Source organism: Pinus tabuliformis, chromosome 5_1, assembly GCF_031772625.1.
Source record: "Pinus tabuliformis cultivar Carrire ecotype Pingquan chromosome 5_1, CPIR1, whole genome shotgun sequence".
Classification (NCBI taxonomy): domain Eukaryota; kingdom Viridiplantae; phylum Streptophyta; class Pinopsida; order Pinales; family Pinaceae; genus Pinus; species Pinus tabuliformis.
The window spans coordinates 399,423,062-399,442,182 of NC_142305.1; the positions used below are offsets into that span (position 1 = coordinate 399,423,062).

Here is a 19,121-nt window from a genome sequence, read left to right on the forward strand (position 1 = left end):
AGCAGGATGGATCAGTGGTAGTTGATGCAGTCAAAGACCGAGTGACAGTTGCAGAGATTAGTAGCAGTCAGATGTTGTGGAATGTAGTGTAGAGTTGGCAGCAGTGCAGTTGGCACAGTGTAGAGTCAGCAGCAGCACAAATTCTTTACAAACACTACAGATGCTAGTAGCAGTCAGAGACTTGGAAGACGGATGTATCATACTAATCACAGTTGATTCAGTGTTTTGGATGTTTTTCAGTTGCAAATGTTGCAGCTGCAGCAGCAACAGATGAGAGGGAATCGCGGTGCAGATGCAGTGTTGGCACTAGTATGGCAGTGTCAGCAATAGCACAGATGCAGCGTATATCAGAGTTGCACAATGGTTGGTGGGCCGTATGGCCAGACATCAGAAATGTGACAGGAGATGATGCAGAGCAGGGTGTTGTGGCATGGAGTACAACACTAGAACACATACCTGCTAAGAGGGAGTGTTAGTTTTTGTAGCATCGAATGTGTTCTAGCCTTGAAATTTTGTGTAGAGGCTAGAATACATGAGATCTCCAAAACACAAAAATCATTTCTTGAAATTCCGCCTAGAAATAATTTAATTAGATTATTAACAAGTTTTAAATATTTCCTAAGTCTAAAGTTAGGGAATATGGTTAATTAATCAGTATTAATTAAATCAAGGCAAGGATCATCTAGAAACTCACACAGATCGATCAGGAGATGATCCTAGACATTGATTAAGTTTTAATCTTGGTTGTTGGTGCTCCAATAGAGGATTATAAGAGGAGGTCGATGTGGTGATGGAGAGATCACTTGAGACACTTGAGTGGTTCGCTTTCTTGGCAAATCGATTTCCAGAGTAGCAGCAGTCAGTTGCCGAAGAGAGCCAGAGATCGAAGCAGTGAGTGAGGGGCAGAGACAGTGAGGCTGGAGGAGGCATTCCAGATCCAGCGAGTGCATTTGCAGAGAGGCAGAAGAGCCACAGAGAAGTTGACACAGGGGTAGCGTAGCAACTTCTAGAGGCAAGTTCGATTTTCTGAAGGGGAGAGACGTCTTCAGTTCCATAGGCCGAGAAGGAGTCCCAGAGTGTCAGAGAAGCATCTTTCCAGCCAGCAGAAGGCAAAACGACTTCATCAGAGACCAGTCAAAGGATTGGCATCTAGAAGGCAACGCAAACGGTGATGGAGAGGGTCAGGGGGTCGAGTTTCTTAAGGTAAGTTGTGCCGAGAAATTGCCTATGGGGTGAGGAAAATTCCTCACAAGATTTTTTCCAATATTTTTCCTTGTAGGATTACCAGATTTTGACATCCAGTTGTACTCATAATTTCTCACTGTTGCATAATACTAAAACCCTCAACTGTTGCACCAGTTTTCCCAAGTTGGCTTTTTCCAGGGACTTTTGTCCAAAAATAATTGTGTTATATTTTATGTGTGTGCTAACATTTCTCAGCTTCCAGCGTTTTATTTTTCCGCAGAATTTAACTTGTGAAGGTTGCAGTGTGATTTATTTAGTATTTGTCGTAGCAAACAGCAAATAAATTGTTAAATAAAATTAACAATTAGGAGAATAATTTCCAATTGTTGCAATAGGATTCCAGTTTGGAACTTTCACACATCATTCATCCATTGCAACCAAGAGAAAAAGAGAAAAGAGCTAGTGCACACTCACTCGAGAGAATGTGTGATCATGCATAATTGAAAATCACTTCCATTTATTTATATTAGGGCAACCAAATCTTTTTTCACCAATTCACAACAAAAATCCCTAAAAGTTTGCTTGAAGCGTTCAACTAGGCTACTAGAGATCACAAGCCGACCTCAAGATAACTTTACAAAATGATAAAACATAAGAAATGTCATAAATCCTCCACGTGCAACAGAGAGGCTAACCAACATGACGTCATCCTCCAAAAATGGGTATCTCCATCAAAGAAAGTGGTAAAGTGAGTCTACGAGGGATCCTCTCTCTGAGGAACGTCATCAAAATGCATGGGTACATCTCCAAGTAACATCTCCTCCACCAAGACATCATCATCAAGAAGGCTCATGTCACCCTCCTAAGGCATGCATGGGTGATGTGGCAGCCCTAGGATCAAGCATTGGCATCAAAACATAGTGTGCTAACCTTCCCAAACCATCTCGATTCTCAATTGGTCTCCATTAATATCTAGGATCTAGAACAGGGCAACATCCGTAAAACAAGTGCAAGGCCAACTTAGTTGTGGCCTTGGTCCATTTGGGCACATCATCAATCAAGCCAACGCCTTGCCTTCTGAGCTAAACATTTCAGCATTTAGAGATGTAGCAAGGAATATAAACCATTTGGAGGCTCCTCAAAGCCCAATGCTCATCTCAGGAGGGGCAATGTTGGGGCTACAGTGTCATATGTCCTCTCAAAGCTAGACTAGATGTCCTCTTCGCTATGTTGGAAAAGTGTCAAGCCATCCCTCAAGGGATATTAGCTACATGTGTGATGAACCACCTGAAACATACATTGAGATCAAGTGAGACCAACACCATTAGGGACAAAAACCAATAAAGTATCATATGGACCATAATTAACATTAGGGGCACAAAAATACTTCACACAAACCTTGCCTTCAAACATATTTCTAGCTTTGGATTTGTACGAAAGTTATCGCACCTATGTTAGGCATGATTAGGCAATTAGCCCTATGAGGTGCTTATATCCCCTAAGGGGCGGACATTTCACAGGTAGGCCCATTAATCCATAGATGCACGTGATAATGTGTTCATAGAATAGGAAAGGCTCCATGGAAGATGGCCATAGCCATGGCACCAGCTAAAGGATGTCCAACATCTTGAGTATAATGATGATAAGAGGGAGAAATCGTGGACGCATAAGTTACCACTTTCATCGACCTATTTTTTGCACCCCTATGATGTGCCCTTTACTTTAATGATTGGTCTTTCTTTCTTGCATGGCTTAGGTAACCCAGCTTGCCTTATGATTTTCCAATACCCTTAAAGATGTAGCAATTTATCACTCATTGGAGGTTGGGACCAATGTTGCACGAAGCGGGAGCGAAGCGGAAGCGGAAGCGGAAGCGCGGAAGCGTCATTTTCCAAAAATCTAGGAAGCGAAGCGTCCGCGGAAGCGTCTGCTATATATATATATTTTTTATATTTTTTTGCATTTATACTCAAAACAAACATCCCAAATACCAAATTAATTGTAGAAGACATGAAAACATGCATATTTTTGCATAAATCAAGATAGATATGGCATCCATGATTCCATTGTAGTTACTAGTATGTACAACAATCATCTATATTCTAGCTATTACAAACATGCATCAAAATTTTAAGCATATTATAAAACATAAAACATTTAAGCATATTATAAAACATAAAACATAGAGCATATTATGATTTATCTAGCAAATGAGCAACTGTCAACATTTGTCATGTCCAAAATTCAAATAATAATGTTTACAAAATATGTCACTTGGTCACCGCCAAGCCAAAAAGGTTCAAAATTCAAATTCACAAGTCTACAAGTCTAATGAGTAATCTATGACAAAAAGTAGTAGATTGTGAATATATCTACTAATCTCTCCTCCTTCCACCACGAATAGAACGTGGTGGCGGGCCTCCATGTGGTGGCAATGAAGAAGATGGTGCCTCTGGAAGTCGTGGCACTGAAACTGATGAAGAAGAACCCCCTGCTGTTGGTGTTGAACCATGGAACCTAGGAACCAAGGGACCAGATGAGGGAGCATCTGCTATATTTATATTTTTTTTTGCTTTCATTTGTCACCCTAACCCAAGGTGGACCCACCCCCAACAAGCAAACTCACCTAAAATTTAAAAAAAAAACGATTTTCTAAATGCTTTTCCGGAAGCTTTTCTGGAAGCGTCTTGGAAGCGTCTCGGAAGCGCCTGGGAAGCGTCTGGGAAGCGTCTGGGAAGCGCCGTACGAAGCGCGCTTCGGCGCTTCGGAAGCGCCAGCGCTTCCAAATTTCCAGGAAGCGTCTAAAAATTTCGGAAGCGCGCTTCCGGGGGCGCTTCCGTACGGGGCGCGCTTCGGGCCTAGGATCCGGGGGGGGGGGGGGGGCGCTTCCTGCAACATTGGTTGGGACATTCATAAGTTCCTTTATTAGATAGAGCATGAAGTGCTTAGGAACTGGGTGATGGCTAATGAAGGGGGTGAAGCTCATGCTAGGCTTTTGCAAACTTGCTTATTATCTAAGATACCGGATTCGTCCAAAAGCCCTGTTGAATCGCGAATCCGACACGATTCTCTGCGGATTCGTGTCCAAACTTCAGGACACGTCGTGTCCTATAACGTGTCCTGAATTTGCAGTGCGTGTCGCGATTTTTGGGACGTGTCAAGCCAGAGTTTTCAGCATTCTTTTGTACTGTTCATAAGATTGGCGATTAATGAATCGATTATAAGTTAAAGGCCTATTCTAGTATCTTCCATATCCTAACTATGTGAAATGGTGGTTTTATTCTTTGATTGATTGGATAATTTTCTAATGAAATATGGCCTCTGTCTTGAATGTAGTTGCATATTCAAGAGCCAAATTTGAACAACCCTTGCTTCACTGAGATGCTAAATGCTGCTAAAGGAATGCTGCTGTAATAAATGGGATTTGGTTCACTGAGATTCCTTGCTTGAGATTGGCATGGAGTTCAATATTTTAATATCAAAGCAAGCATTTGACGAAGTGGTTGCTTTCAGTTTTTCCTGAGTATAGATGTGAGATATATAACCCTAAGGTTTGGAGTCTGGACAACATTATATCTTTTCATCTTGAATCTGGTTTGCTTGGAGGGAATAGCGTTATTTACAGAGAAAAAAGTGGTCAAATATTATTGTTGATATTTAGAGGTCAAACAAGCATGATGTGCCACCTTGATTGATTCAATTTTTATCTGGTTCTTTTGAGAGGGTTGCACCATTTTAAAAAAATGGTGAAATCTAGTTGTAAGTTGTCTTTCAGTTATGAATTATGAATCATGATTTAAATTTTTAATAAATTTATCATTTATGTGACCAGTACCACTGACATATATTTGAATTTTGTATGTACTATGCATGCTAATTAGTAATTACTAATAGGCATAGCTATAGATGAAGAATCAAGATCTATGTTTGAAATCAATAAATTTGTATCATTAATTAAAATTTGTGTAAGAAATATGATAATATCTAATTTTTAATATATTTCAATATATATATTGAAATATATATTATATATATATATATATATAATAAAATAATATATAACGTGTCCTATTCCGGGGGGTCAGCATGTCCCGAATCCGACACCACGAATCCCGAATCCCCATGTCAGGTGACTTAGCTTATTATATGTCCCAACCGTCTTTTGCATTTTTCATTTGCTTCCATTTGTGGCTTCGCATGCTTTTATCTTTCTTTCAACTGCATCAACCTCTTAGGGAAAATTTTTAGGCCCTGTCTCAGAGATGAGGATATAGGGTGCCAACCCCAATGATCAATCACAATCAACTCAAAGAATGGAAGTAGATATAAGGAAGAAATGGAAGGCAACGAGTATGGATTGTCTTGGGCATGCTATATCAATTAGTGCCTCCTATTAGTGGCCCTCCTAACAGTGGAAGAAAAGGACCTTAAGGGAGGTCACATTGGACCAAGGGCAAAGGATAACCTCCCAGGTGAAGCATGGGAACAAGGGTACAATCAAGTTAAGTTAAAGGGTTCATTGAGCCTTAACCTTTAGGTTTGGAATTCTGCGAACCAAAAAGAGATGATGTTTGTTGAAGTTCAATGAACCTTAAAAATGAACCTAATCAAACTCGAACACAAAGCAAATTCGAACCTCAAGGTGAACCACAAGAGAATCTAATTGAATTTTTTGGAGGTTCAACAATACGTTTGACTCTTGAATTAGGGTTTACTTTTATTAAAAAGGGTTAAAATCTATTGCACCCAAAGATATTTGAGCTCAATATTTCGCCGCAAGCACTTCTCCCTTCCTCCTCTCAACTTTATCACTCAAACCCCTGGCATACTCTTGGCTATGTGTATGAGAACCCTCTACTATGTAGTGTGAACCCTTTGCTCCACCCTCATTGCCCTCCTCCCTATTACCTATCCACTAGAAGTTGAACCTCATCACCTCCATCCTAAGTCAAAGTTGCCTGTAAAGTTGAAAATGTTGCCTCCCTTTCCAATATGCAACTGCAACCTACCTATAAACATCACCTCCCTCCTACCTGTCCGCTTGGATGTTGTGCCTCGTCACCTCCCTCTTGAGTCGCAATGATCTTGGTTGTTTGAGGAATGAGACAAAATATTAACAATCAAAAACATCACAAGTGCATAATAGAAACAATGTACAAAAACAATAATATGAAAAGAGCTTAATTATGTTTATTAAATGGTAAAAATGTCATAAGACTACATCATGAGAAACTTCATGGCTTTTACAATAGTGAAGGCCCATATTTATATTATTTATAGGTGCCTTTTCACATAGAGTCATGCACTTTCGTTATATTCCAAGTACCATGGGTTACAACAAGCCATGGGGGAATACCATAAATCACTATGGTATAACCTAACAAATTGTTGTATATGGTAAAAGCTAATTCTACAATTTAATTTTTATTTTGTTTTTCCCATCTTTCAAATACCATGGGTGGATATCATGGTTTATCAAAACGGTGGGCTTGTAAACCACCAACAATAACTATTGATCATCGTGATACCTCTCCTAGGGACCCCACTATTGTGCAACACAGAAATGGCATTTTACCACTATTGTTTAAAGACTTTTCTTTTTTAGACTATAGTTTAAAATTAAATTTCAATAACATTGATAATTGGATTTTATGATGATTAAGTTATTTATATATATTTTATATTTATTAATCATAAATCCTACTCGTGTGTTTATTGACTTTGATTGCTTATTTTTTAATGTTATATTTCATTCTAATGTTTATACGTTTCTATATATATATATATATATATATATCATCGAGCTTGGCCTCTAATCCATATTAGTATGCCCAAACATGAAATGAAAGCACATTGTTACAGAAATTGTTAGTGTACCTTCTGATAGATGACCCATCTTCCTTCAAGAAGCATGCAAGATGGGAGATAGCACAGACTGGAGCATAGGTGAAGGGCTCTGAAGTAAAGCTATATGTGGATCATCATTGGGATGTGTGAAAATTCTATCACTGCAGCAACTGATTTACTTTTCTTGCTTATTTCATCATAAGTTATTCATGAAATTACTTCAACAAACATTAAAATAAACACTGCTACAGATATCACAATGTAATACAGAAACAAACATATGCACACATGACACAGTTATTTTGGCCTAATGTCCCCGAGAAAACCCAATGTGGGAAAACCGGTGCAGCAAGGGAGGATTTTTATTATTCAGCAATTTTCTAGTACAACAGGGTGCCAAACTGGCTTACCCACAGATAGACAAATTTCTAGCAGTTCTTCTGAATCTAACGTAGGCCCTACTGACCTCTGCATCAGCCTACTGAGGCTCTGTGCAGCCTCTTTGGCCTTCTGCATCACTCCTGCAACCTCTGCGTGGATGACGTAGGCCCTCCTAGCTCTGTGCAGTCTCCGCTGCCTCTACGTGGCTTCCTCTGGCTCTGCATCTGCCTCTTCTGCCTCTGCGTTGATCTGCCGTCTCTTTGTTCCGTACTTGTTGCCTCCTAACTGCTCTCCAGACCACTGGTTCAATTTCTCAGTAAAACCGGCTCCAAAAATTGAACTGACTGGTCTCCCTCAGTATGTTCTCCAAGTGACCCTCAAGCCTCCTCTTATACTTTCCTCGTTGACAAATCAACGGCCGAGATTAAGTCCCTAATCAACGACTAAGATTAGATATGGCTTGATCCATGTCTTTGGACCATTCTAACACAGTTTCATATTAATAGACATTAATATTTTATTTTCCCTAAGTTTAGACTTAGGGTCCCCATTAAAAATATTAATTATTTTAATATCCCCTGAATTGTTTAGAATCTACCCAAATCCTTTTTGGGTATTGGAGATCTCATGTGCCCCAACCTCTCCACCAAATTTCGTGGCTAGAGCACATCCGATGCTACCCGAAATCAAGTTGGCTTGCTGGCTAACAAATGGGGAGAAAAATTTTCTCCTAGGGGTTACCCATTTTTTGTTATAACAGGTCTTGTCCCATTATGAGAAAAGAAAAAGGAAATGAGATTGAAATTTGTATTAATGTCCACTAAAGACCCAAACTATCATGATTCTCAGCACAAATACTACAGAGTTTGATAATATCCAATGGACATTCATGTCTAGCATGGTTTTTTGTACAATTCAGACAAAATATTGCTAAGACTTTCCCTATATATTCTTGCTTCTTTTTGAATTGAAGAGTGTTTAATTGTGTAGATAATGAATTCAATTAGACAAAATATTGCTAAGACTTTATCTATATATTCTTGCTTCTTTTTAAATTAATGTCTAATTGTCTTATAATAGCTGCTAAAGCAGATATGTTGGATTTTCTCACCTATGTTGGCAGGGGAAGCTGACATACCTCTGCTGTGACCCCAGTAATGCAAACATGTATGAAGAATCTTATTCATCGTTTCTTCATTTCTCATGTTTTGGGCAGAATTTTTTACCAAAACATCAGATAAAACAATAATTTTGTCATCATTCTTTCCAAAACACAATGAACGATAATACCAACCATGAAAGTCAATATAGCTCTATGATGTATCCTTTTCTTTGTGCATTAATGAAACATACGACATATTCTTTTGAGAGAAAAAAATGTGGAATTTACTCTATTAAAATCATTAAGCGGCTCTACCCATCTCTATGACCACATAAGTTGGTCCTAAGCACAGTAAACAAACCCTAAATGAACAAGAATTGAGCACTTGCTCAAAATAAACAATGCTGAGAACAGGATGCATGACATGCCCAAGTTATTCTAGCAAGACATTAAAGTAATATTACCAAGGAGTTTATTTCACCTGCACAGATGATTCTGGAATCTCCTGAGAAACATGCTGAGAATCTAAATCTGAGCTCTCCGTTGACTGCAAACTTTCCTTCTGCTCAGCCTGTTTTTCGGCATCTTTTATTCTCTGTTCCTCGTTTTCCCTTTTCTGCCGTTCCTGCTCTTCTACCTTTTCTATTGCTTCTTTAGTTACTGCCAACCACATGTAAACAGTAACATAAGATTTTCAAAAAAATAAGTTCCCTATCGGCATATGTCAATAACAACATCAGATTTTTGAGAAAATGAGCACCCTAAGATATTCTATTGTGCCAATTCATGAATCTCTGTATTTATAAATCTTCTCTAACATACCTATTACTTATACACAAAGATTTAATTGCACTTCTGATCATTCTCATTCATCTGAGTTGATTACAACATAATGTAGAGATTTAAGCCTTCATCTAGCGGTATGCTTGCAGGCCAGCAACAACCCTCCCACCAAAGCATCATAAAACAAACCCGAAATTGGCATCACAGTGGGCAAATTTTGGGTTTACTGTTGGCACCACCATCATTTGGCATTAACAATAATTTACAGATTAAACAGCAATACCCAGGATTATTAGGTTCCTTCCAACATCCACAGGAACGAAAACTTTTATATTTATAGAAAAGACTGAATCACAATCTAAAGACCAGCATTACAAACATTCTACTAAAGAAATATTTGACTAGACCATACCTTTAAGTTTATCAACCAAATCCTTAAGTTTTGTCTCCTCCTCTTTTAATGATGCTAGCTCAACTTTCTCTTTTGCAATCATCTGCTTTGCATGTTCTACCTCCTTCCTTCGAATTTCAAATCCTTCTTTGTATGTTGCTAACTTTCTCTTTAGCTTTTCTCTGGTTGCTCTCCCGGCCTCCCAACATGTGTTTGAACATTTCACTTTGCCATCATACTCATCACTCCCATCGCAGCAGTCTGTAAAAAGTCGACTGTTAGCAATAAATAAAGAAATCCATGGAAGTGTACTTTATGAGCACACCCGGTATCAAAATTTCTTTAATAAGGGAATTTTCAAGTGGAGAAAGCAGAATGTTTTGGATATTGACATTCTAAATTGGAGGGAGGAGTTTACTAAAGATCCAGACAAACATTCAAAAGTCCCATAACATAGGCTCCAAAAGAAATTCTTTAAATTTGCAATTTGAATACAAGACTAAATCAAAGATTAATTGAAAGAGAAATTCAAAATGGCACCCATACAAAAAAGTAAAAACCACCTCAACAGGAAGATTTGTCCCCGAAATTCTACTGGTGGCATTACCCAACTTACCAACTCACCAATCATCACCTGTCGCTAATTGGCTGCACAGGTAGATCAGATGCTGTAAAGTTACCTCAAAACTTAAAAGCTTCTGACATTTAATTTGTGGTGACATAATGAACAGAAAGACATTAGAGTATCAACTTATCGCCTACTTATAAGTGATTTTATAACTTAAAAACATTTATAGAAAAAATTGAACAGCCTTTTAAAAACATAAAATACCAGGAAACTAAGAGAAAGCTGTTAATGTGCACAGTTAATTATAAAACAGTAATTAATAGTTATCACTGTGAATTATTAAATAAAAATATTGAAGAGATATAACCTTTAATTGAAGTCTACAAGAATGAAATTTAATACTTGATCTTACAAATGATGTTATCACTCTTCAATACACCATGCAATACTTTTTTTCTAAGCCCTCATACCACAAGTGGTATCAGAGCACTCCATCCTCACCCTACTTTCAGCCAGCATCAGTCCTACATCTCTACCTCACTTCTTCCACAGCTAATTTTCTGCTGTCCATAACACACACACTCAGATATATATCATAAGATTACTACAATCCATTCTAGGAAAAGGTATGTTAACGGAAGAACCAGACAAATGAGAAAAATTCAAACTTGGAGAATGCGACAACATTTCATATTGGTTGATTTCAACTTCAATCCTAAAGAAAACAATCCTTTCCTGGCCCTACTAAATGGAAAAAATGTATAAGGACTCTCCCATTTATGTTTTTCCCTCTACCTAACAAATTCCACTGCTCAGCTCTGCCAATCCCATGCTGGGCTTTGAGACTTCCTATTCATCAAATTAATGATAATTTATCGGTTCTGGTTCCCGGTTCAAAGGTTTTCCAATTCTATCACCGGTTCGGTTCTGATAACATTGGATCAGACAAGCACTTGAAGGCTTCACTGAATACTTCTTCAAGAATGTTAAGGGGTTCCACTAATAAGGTGGCAGATTGGATAAGCAAATCAGACCATTGTTCAAAATTCCTCTAAGACAAGGCTTATTAAGTTAATAATCTTCCATCAGCTCATACTGGTTAAAACTGAAAAGTCCTTGATTGAGTGTAGATGGATGATATGTACAAGTTGCTCTTACCTAATGAGCTAGAACTACAATAACTTTTTTTTACCAAAACAAAGGGTGAAGAGTTACATGTTACCTGGTTCTAAAAATAGAAGCCAAAGTAAACAAAAAGACATTATTTTTCTAAATGTTCCCAGTGTTGAAATTTGGTACCGGAGGACAAGTGGTTCCCTAAGGCTTTGATCTTTGGCCTAGGGAAAAGTGTCCAAAAGAATTTAATTTTTCTCCTAAAGTGACTTTATAATTTTTATAAAGTCAATTCTAATTTAAAAGTGACTTTAAGTGATAAAGTTACTAAAATCTAATTTTAAAGTGACTTTAATAAAGTCAATGTAAAATTAGAAAGGAAAAGTGACTTTGGACATAAATGACTAGGTGGGTCTTTATTAAAGTGGGGTGAATTAAAAAATAGAAAGTGAGATTTAAATGAGCATTTAATCTCAACCTTAGATCTCAATCTATTTCAGCCATTAGATTTAGGGATTCCCCAAAAGTCACTTAGGGTTAGATTAAAGGAGGGAAAAGAGGAAAAGGTCATTAATTCTTTCATGAGCAGATTGAGAGAAGGAGAGCAAGAGAGCAAGGGAGATTTCTGGACAGTGAGGAGAAGAAGGCAGCAGCTTGGCACACATTCCAAGGCAGCGTTTCAGCAAGTCCGTACAGCTGAGTTAGCACATAGTGAAAGGCAGATTTTGGGCACGATTTTCTAGAAAGGCCGTACAGCAGTTTTGGTTCAGATTCCAAGGAGGCCATACAGCAAGTTAGCACAAAAATCGAGGAGCAGAAAATCTGAAGTTTGCTGGCACGTTTTTCAAGGGAGGCCGTACATCAAGTGGTTGTACCTTTGCACGCTTTTCTAGGCAAAAATCCATACAGATGTACTGTTGTTTTTCTGCACATAAATTGAGGAAAACCGTACAGCAGCATTTATGGCAGCTTGCACACTTTTCTAGGCAGTCCGTACAGCAGCATTTAAGGCTGAAATTTGGCACAAAAATCGAGGAGGTCGTACAACATTTATTGTTGTTCTGTTTTGATGTTTGCAAGTTTTTTTCCAGTTGGTTGTAAGGCACGGAAAACGAGATAAGTTGTAAAAGTTTGCTCGCTGATTTTTTGCTGAATATTTCTCTCACAATACAAAGCATTTTCCAGAAATAAGAAGGAGCTTTCGAACTGGTTTTCCCCAAGAGTTGTAGGGGGTTTTTCCAGGGTCACCTTGACCAAAAATCACTGTGTTTAAATGTGTTGAATGGAAGTTTGTATGTGTTGATATTTATTTCTGCATTTTCAGCATTCTGTAATATTTCCAGAATTTGTGTTTTCAGCAAAATTTATTTTCCAGTTGTTGAATCTATGGATATGGGAAAGGGCATTTAACTATTTTGGAGAAATAAGGAGAAACTAAAAACCGGAGTGGGAAATGAGAAATTTCTACATGGTATCAGAGCTTGAGTGCTGAAGTGCAATTTGGGACAGCAAGGAGGAAAATTACAGCCTGTTGATTTTTCACTCAGAAAATTCCAGCAAGCTGATTTTTCACAAATAGCAGTTTTATCTTTACTACAACAGTGCTATTTTTCAGTTTTAGGACAGCAGGATGTCATTGGGATTGAGGGTGGAGGACAGGTTGGATGGGCATACCAATTACAGCGTTTGGAAGGAGAGAATGCAGAGTATCTTTGAGGAGGCAGAAGTCTGGGACATTATGTTGCATACCACACAGAACCATGTTGTTGTGCCTACTGATGCTACTCTGTTAGCTGCTTATAATAAAAAGAACAACAAGGGTAAGAGACTGATTCTAGACGGAGCTATGTTGCAGGAAACGTGGGGTAGGAGAGCGTTTCCATACAGAAACGAGTACGAAAAGCTGAAACGCGTTTGGTACGGCCCGAAACTAAAACGTGGCCAGTACGGCCTAAAACGCGTTTCAGGGTCGTACGACCCACGTTTATTATTATTTGTTTTCTAATCTATTCTTACGTTAGCCTAGTGACTTCTACTTGCTTCCAGATGCCTGTCTAAAGTTATAAAAGTGAACTTTTGTCCTAGTGTTGATATGCAGTTCATGGTAATGTTAAATTCTTAAAGTAAAAGTGATATTCTCCTTTATTTTTCATTTTCATCCTTTTACTTAAATTTTTAACATTACCATGAAATGACTCAGGATGTTTGAGAGTGGTTTCGCCCTCATTGGATTTCATATGGAGAAAGTAGAATTTTAGATCTCACTCAAAATCCAGCGGACTTATCTGTTTTTCAGGATTTCAAGATTGGGGGGATTGCAATGTTTCCATTGGATTTTATCATGTACTAGGGTATGGAAGTTGTATTTAATCGAGAGAACAAAGCCCTCTATGCAGGGGAGACTACCAATAATCAAGAGAATGTAGGGTACTAGGGCCTTGGGGCACATGACTCCGAAGGAGTCTTTTTCTGGGAAGAAGCCTGATATTGGTCATCCTCGTATCTTTGGGTGCATTACATACTCCTACATACCCAAGGAGAAGAGGACCAAACTAGAGCCCACCGCAGAGAAGGGTATCTTTGTGGGCTACAGTGAGACCTCAAAGGCCTTTCAGATTTACATTCCTGCACAGAGGAAAGTTGTTATCAGGCGGGATGTGAAGTTCGAGGAGGACAAGGCCTTTAGGAGGTCATGGGAGTTAGAGTATCTGGATCAACCAAACCCTCAACAGCAGTTGAGTCAGTCACAGGGATCCAGTGGGCAGGGATCAAGAGGATCCGGAGGTACATCTATGACGATGTCAGGTCCGTCAGTGAGCAGTGGCTCGCCGAGCCAGAGGGGTGGTGCTCCGAGCAGCATGCAGAGCAGTCGACAGACCAGTTCACTAGGGAGTCCACTGATGGACAGTTCACACGGTACCTCAGCTTCTACAGGTTCAAGTGCAGGCAGGAGGACAGCAGACAGACAGTCAGGAGTTCAGGCTCCTGATGATGATGAGGAGGAGTTTCATTCTCCAATGGGACAAGTATGCTCAGGGAAGAGGAAGCCCAAGTGGCTTCAGGACACCTTGAGAGATGCCACATATGTTGCTGAGCCTAAGAGGCCGGTCAGAGAGAGTAGACCACCTAAGAGGTTTTGTAGCTATATGGCAATGGCTACCAGCATCCTTGACTCTGAGCCTTCTAGCTATGAAGAGGCAGCTAGCCAGCAGGTCTGGAGAGAGGCCATGCAGGAGGAGTATTCTTCTATCATGAAGAATGATATTTGGGAGGTGGTGCCGAGGCCTGAGGGCAAATCCGTGGTTACTTCCAGATGGCTTTACAAGGTAAAGCATGCTGCAGATGGCAGCATTGAGAAATTCAAAGCAAGGTTTGTGGCTAGAGGGTTCTCCCAGGTAGAGGGAGTCGATTATGAGGAGACCTTCGCTCCCGTGGCTCAATATACTTCGATCCGCTCCATTATATCGATAGCAGCAGAGATGGGTTGGAAGATCCACCAGATGGATGTGAAGACTGCATTTCTCAATGGCTTCATACAGGAGGAGGTGTACATTGAGCAGCCACAGGGCTTTGAGGTGCATGGAAAGGAGTCCCATGTGTGCAGACTGAAGAAGGCCCTTTATGGCCTGAAGCAAGCTCCCAAAGCTTGGTACTCCAGGATAGATACATACTTGCAGGGGATGGGTTTCACAAAGAGTGAGGCAGATCCGAACCTTTACTACATTGTGATAGGTGAGGAGCCTCTCATTCTAGTGGTGTATGTGGATGACTTGGTCATTACAGGTGCAGAGAGACTCATAGAGCACTGCAAGAGAGACCTTGCGACGGAGTTTGAGATGAAGGACATCGGCTTGATGCATTAATTTTTGGGTTTGGAGGTGTGGCTGGAGGAGGGGCATTTCTTCCTGGGGCAGGGGAAGTATATTGTGGACATCCTTGGCAGTTTCCACATGGAGGATAGTAAACCCATGTCGACACCGATGATCACCAACTGGAAGAAGCTTCATGCTTCGGATTCCGAGTTGGTGGATCCCACATTGTACAGGCAGCTGATTGGTTCCTTGATGTATTTGGTCAACACTAGACCAGATATTTGTTTTGCAGTCAACACGATGAGTCAGTTTATGTGTGAGCCTAGGAAGGTTCACTGGGTGGCTGCAAAACACATTTTGCGGTACTTGCAGGGGACAGTGGATTATGGTCTGGACTACAGGCAGGGGGATGGAGTGAGATTGGCAGGTTATACTGATTCTGATTGGGCAGGTTGTGCTTCTGATAGGAAGAGCACTTCAGGGTGTTGTTTTGGGTTGGGTTCGGCAGTAGTGTCATGGTTCAGCCGGAAGCAGCAGTCAATAGCATTGAGTTCAGCGGAATCAGAGTATATGGCAGTCAGTCTAGCTAGTTGTGAGGCCATCTGGCTTCACAAGATGTTGTTTGGCTTATTTGGCCAGCCGTTAAGACCTTCAGAGATTTACTGTGATAATCAGAGTTGCATTAAACTCACGGAGAATCCAGTATTTCATGACAGGTCAAAGCATATCGGGATCAAATATCATTTCATCAGAGACTATGTTCAGAAGGGATCTGTGAAGCTTGAGTATATTCCCACTGATGAGCAGGTTGTAGATATTCTTACCAAAGCCTTACCACGGGGCAAGCATGTCTACTTCAGAGACAAGATGGGTGTGGTGTGGAACACCTTCCTCGGTAAGAGGGAGTGTTGAAATTTGGTACCGTAGGACAAGTGGTTCCCTAAGGCTTTGATCTTTGGCCTAGGGAAAAGTGTCCAAAAGAATTTAATTTTTCTCCTAAAGTGACTTTATAATTTTTATAAAGTCAAATTTAATTTAAAATTGACTTTAAGTGATAAAGTTACTAAAGTCTAATTTTAAAGTGACTTTAATAATGTCAATGTAAAATTAGAAAAGAAAAGTTACTTTGGACATAAATGACTAAGTGGGTCTTTATTAAAGTGGGGTGAATTAAAAAATAGAAAGTGAGATTTAAATGAGCATTTAATCTCAGCCCTAAATCTCAATCTATTTCAGCCATTGGATTTAGGGATTCCCCCAAAGTCACTTAGGGTTAGATTAAAGGAGGAAAAGGTCATTAATTCTTTCATGAGCAGATTGAGAGAAGGAGAGCAAGAGAGCAAGGGAGATTTCTGGACAGTGAGGAGAAGGAGACAGCAGCTTGGCACACATTCCAAGACAGCATTTCAGCAAGTCCGTACAGCTGAGTTAGCACACAGTGAAAGGCAGATTTTGGGCATGATTTTCTAGAAAAGCCGTACAGCAGTTTTGGTTCAGATTCCAAGGAGGTCCTACAGCAAGTTAGCACAGAAATCGAGGAGCAGAAAATCTGAAGTTTGCTAGCACGATTTTCAAGGGAGGCCGTACAGCAAGTAGCTTTACCGTGGCACGCTTTCTAGGCAGAAATCCATACAGCTGTACTGTTGTTGTTTTACACAAAAATATAGGAAAACCTTACAACAGCATTTATGGCAGCTTGCACACTTTTCTAGGCAGTCCGTACAGTAGCATTTAAGGCTGAAATTTGGGCACAAAAAACAAGGCCATATAGCATTTATTGCTGTTATGTTTTGCTGTTTGCAAGTTTTTTTTCCAGTTGGTTGCGAGGCACGGAAAACGAGATAAGTTGTAAAAGTTTGCTTGCTAAATTTTTGCTGAATATTTCTCTCACTGTAAAAAGCATTTTCCAGAAATAAGGAGCATTCGAACTGATTTTCCCCAAGAGTTGTAGGGGGTTTTCCAGGGTCACCTTGACCGAAAATCACTGTTTAAATGTGTTGAATGGCTGTTTGTATGTGCTTATATTTATTTCTGCATTTTCAACATTCTGTAATATTTCCAGAAATTTTTTTTTCAACAAAATTTATTTTCCAGTTGTTGAATGTATGGATATGGGAAAGGGCATTTAACTATTTTGGAGAAATATGGAGAAATAAGGAGAAACTAAAAACCGGGGTGCGAAATGAGAAATTTCTACATCTAGGATTAAATATTCACAAAAATATAAATATTTTTAAATGTGAAGTGCAAGAAAGATATTCAACGACTCTGTATACAAAACAACAGCTTAGAGATACAAATTATTTAATTACTGTGAGGAATACACGCTCCATGCATAATGACAACAACAAAAGCGGAAATATCAATTGCAGCATTTCCATGAATGTATATCTGTTGCCTTTAAGTGTCATCCTGTGGATTGTATCTGCCAAATCTGTATCAAAGGGTGCAAGCTAGGAGTTATAGACAGAGGATCATTGCCTACAGACTGCCAGTGACATATTATGCACCAAGAACAAGGCTCGTCTGACCAGATATAAGAAGCAAAATCAGGTTGACAGCTTCACCACTCAGTTTGTAATTCGGCTGAGGCCTTCACAGGCATGTTTCCCTCATTCTATACCAAGCAATAAAAGTTCTCTAGCCTTGTCTATACAGCTGTTATTTTCGCTGTGTGTGTTAGCATAGATATCTTATGCATGCAAACAAAAATTGAAAGAAAAGAAAACCAAAATTGAAAAACTAATATCAAATCACTTAAACAATAGACAATCCAAAACACACCAGCCAGAGCAACCACATAATTTACAGCTAACCATGATCAAGGGAATCACTGAGCTGCCGTTTAAAGCCAACAGGGATCCAAGAATATAGATTTTATGTTGTTAAATCAACTTCATTTTGAATTCTTTAATGAGAGAACATTAGGATAATGATAACCTAGGGTTGGTAAATTTACAGTTTATGATATAGCATATTGCACTCCTGCACCAAATAGCCATATCTATGCCACATCTAACACACTTAAAAGGCACCCAACAGTGGTCTAATATTTGAGTCATAGCATGACTACCATTTTGTAACACCTTCTCAGTGACCAAACCCACTCCCAAGTCTATTCCAATGAGAATTCAAGCCACAGACATAATACTATTATATAGAAACCTCATGTCAACTGCCTACACCCATGAAAGACGCTACAGAATTTCCAATTTCCTTAGAACTTAAATTGACCAAAAAATTAGCTAACATGCCAACTAATTATTATTTAACCCACAACGGGCTTACAATCATCTTCTCCATTCTGGGATCAAAGAAGGGTGACCTAGGCTTAAGAAACATCACACTAGTACCATGCTTGTAAAACACTTTTGTTATTTCTTCGCATCAGCCTCTAATCTAAAGATGAAACCCATCCACACTCACACCAGAATAAAAAAATTCAGCGTGTATCCAAAAATGTGGTCCTAGGACTCTTTCATCCATCCCTTCAAGCCCACTTTGCCCAACCACTATCGATGAATACCACCCAACAAAATCCATTGAAGCCATGTGAACTATTTCATTCATCTTAATATCAAACATAAGCACCAAGCTTATAGGCGAGGATTTTTACCTTACATGGATTTTGTAGGCTTTCCCTTTTGACAGGATATTCCTACCTACACCTACATCAAGCTTGCCACTATCTCTCAATAAATGACTCGAGAATATTGTGGATGAAACTAACAGCAAACCCCCACTTGACAAAGAATCCACACCGACTGCATCAATAGCCACTTTGTTAACCCTAATGTTCAAGCAAATAGAGTTTTCAATCCTCCTCTCATAGACTAGCAAAACCCCCACTTGACAAAGAATCCACACCGACTGCATCAATAGCCGCTTTATTAACCCTAATGTTCAAGCAAATAAAGTTTTCAATCCTCCTCTCATAGA

General features: G+C 39.4%; 1 protein-coding gene across 2 annotated transcripts in view; it reads right to left on the reverse strand.

Moving 5' to 3' along the window:
* PSL4 (calmodulin-binding protein) overlaps positions 1-19,121 on the reverse strand; it is a 225,626-nt gene that overhangs the window by 165,606 nt on the left and 40,899 nt on the right. For both annotated transcript variants that reach the window (XM_089432256.1, XM_089432255.1), the window contains exons 4-5: positions 9,711-9,950; positions 8,997-9,175 (exon numbers count right to left, since the gene is read on the reverse strand). In XM_089432256.1, the coding sequence (XP_089288382.1) occupies positions 8,997-9,175; positions 9,711-9,950 (419 nt within the window). The remainder of the gene's footprint in view (positions 1-8,996; positions 9,176-9,710; positions 9,951-19,121) is intronic.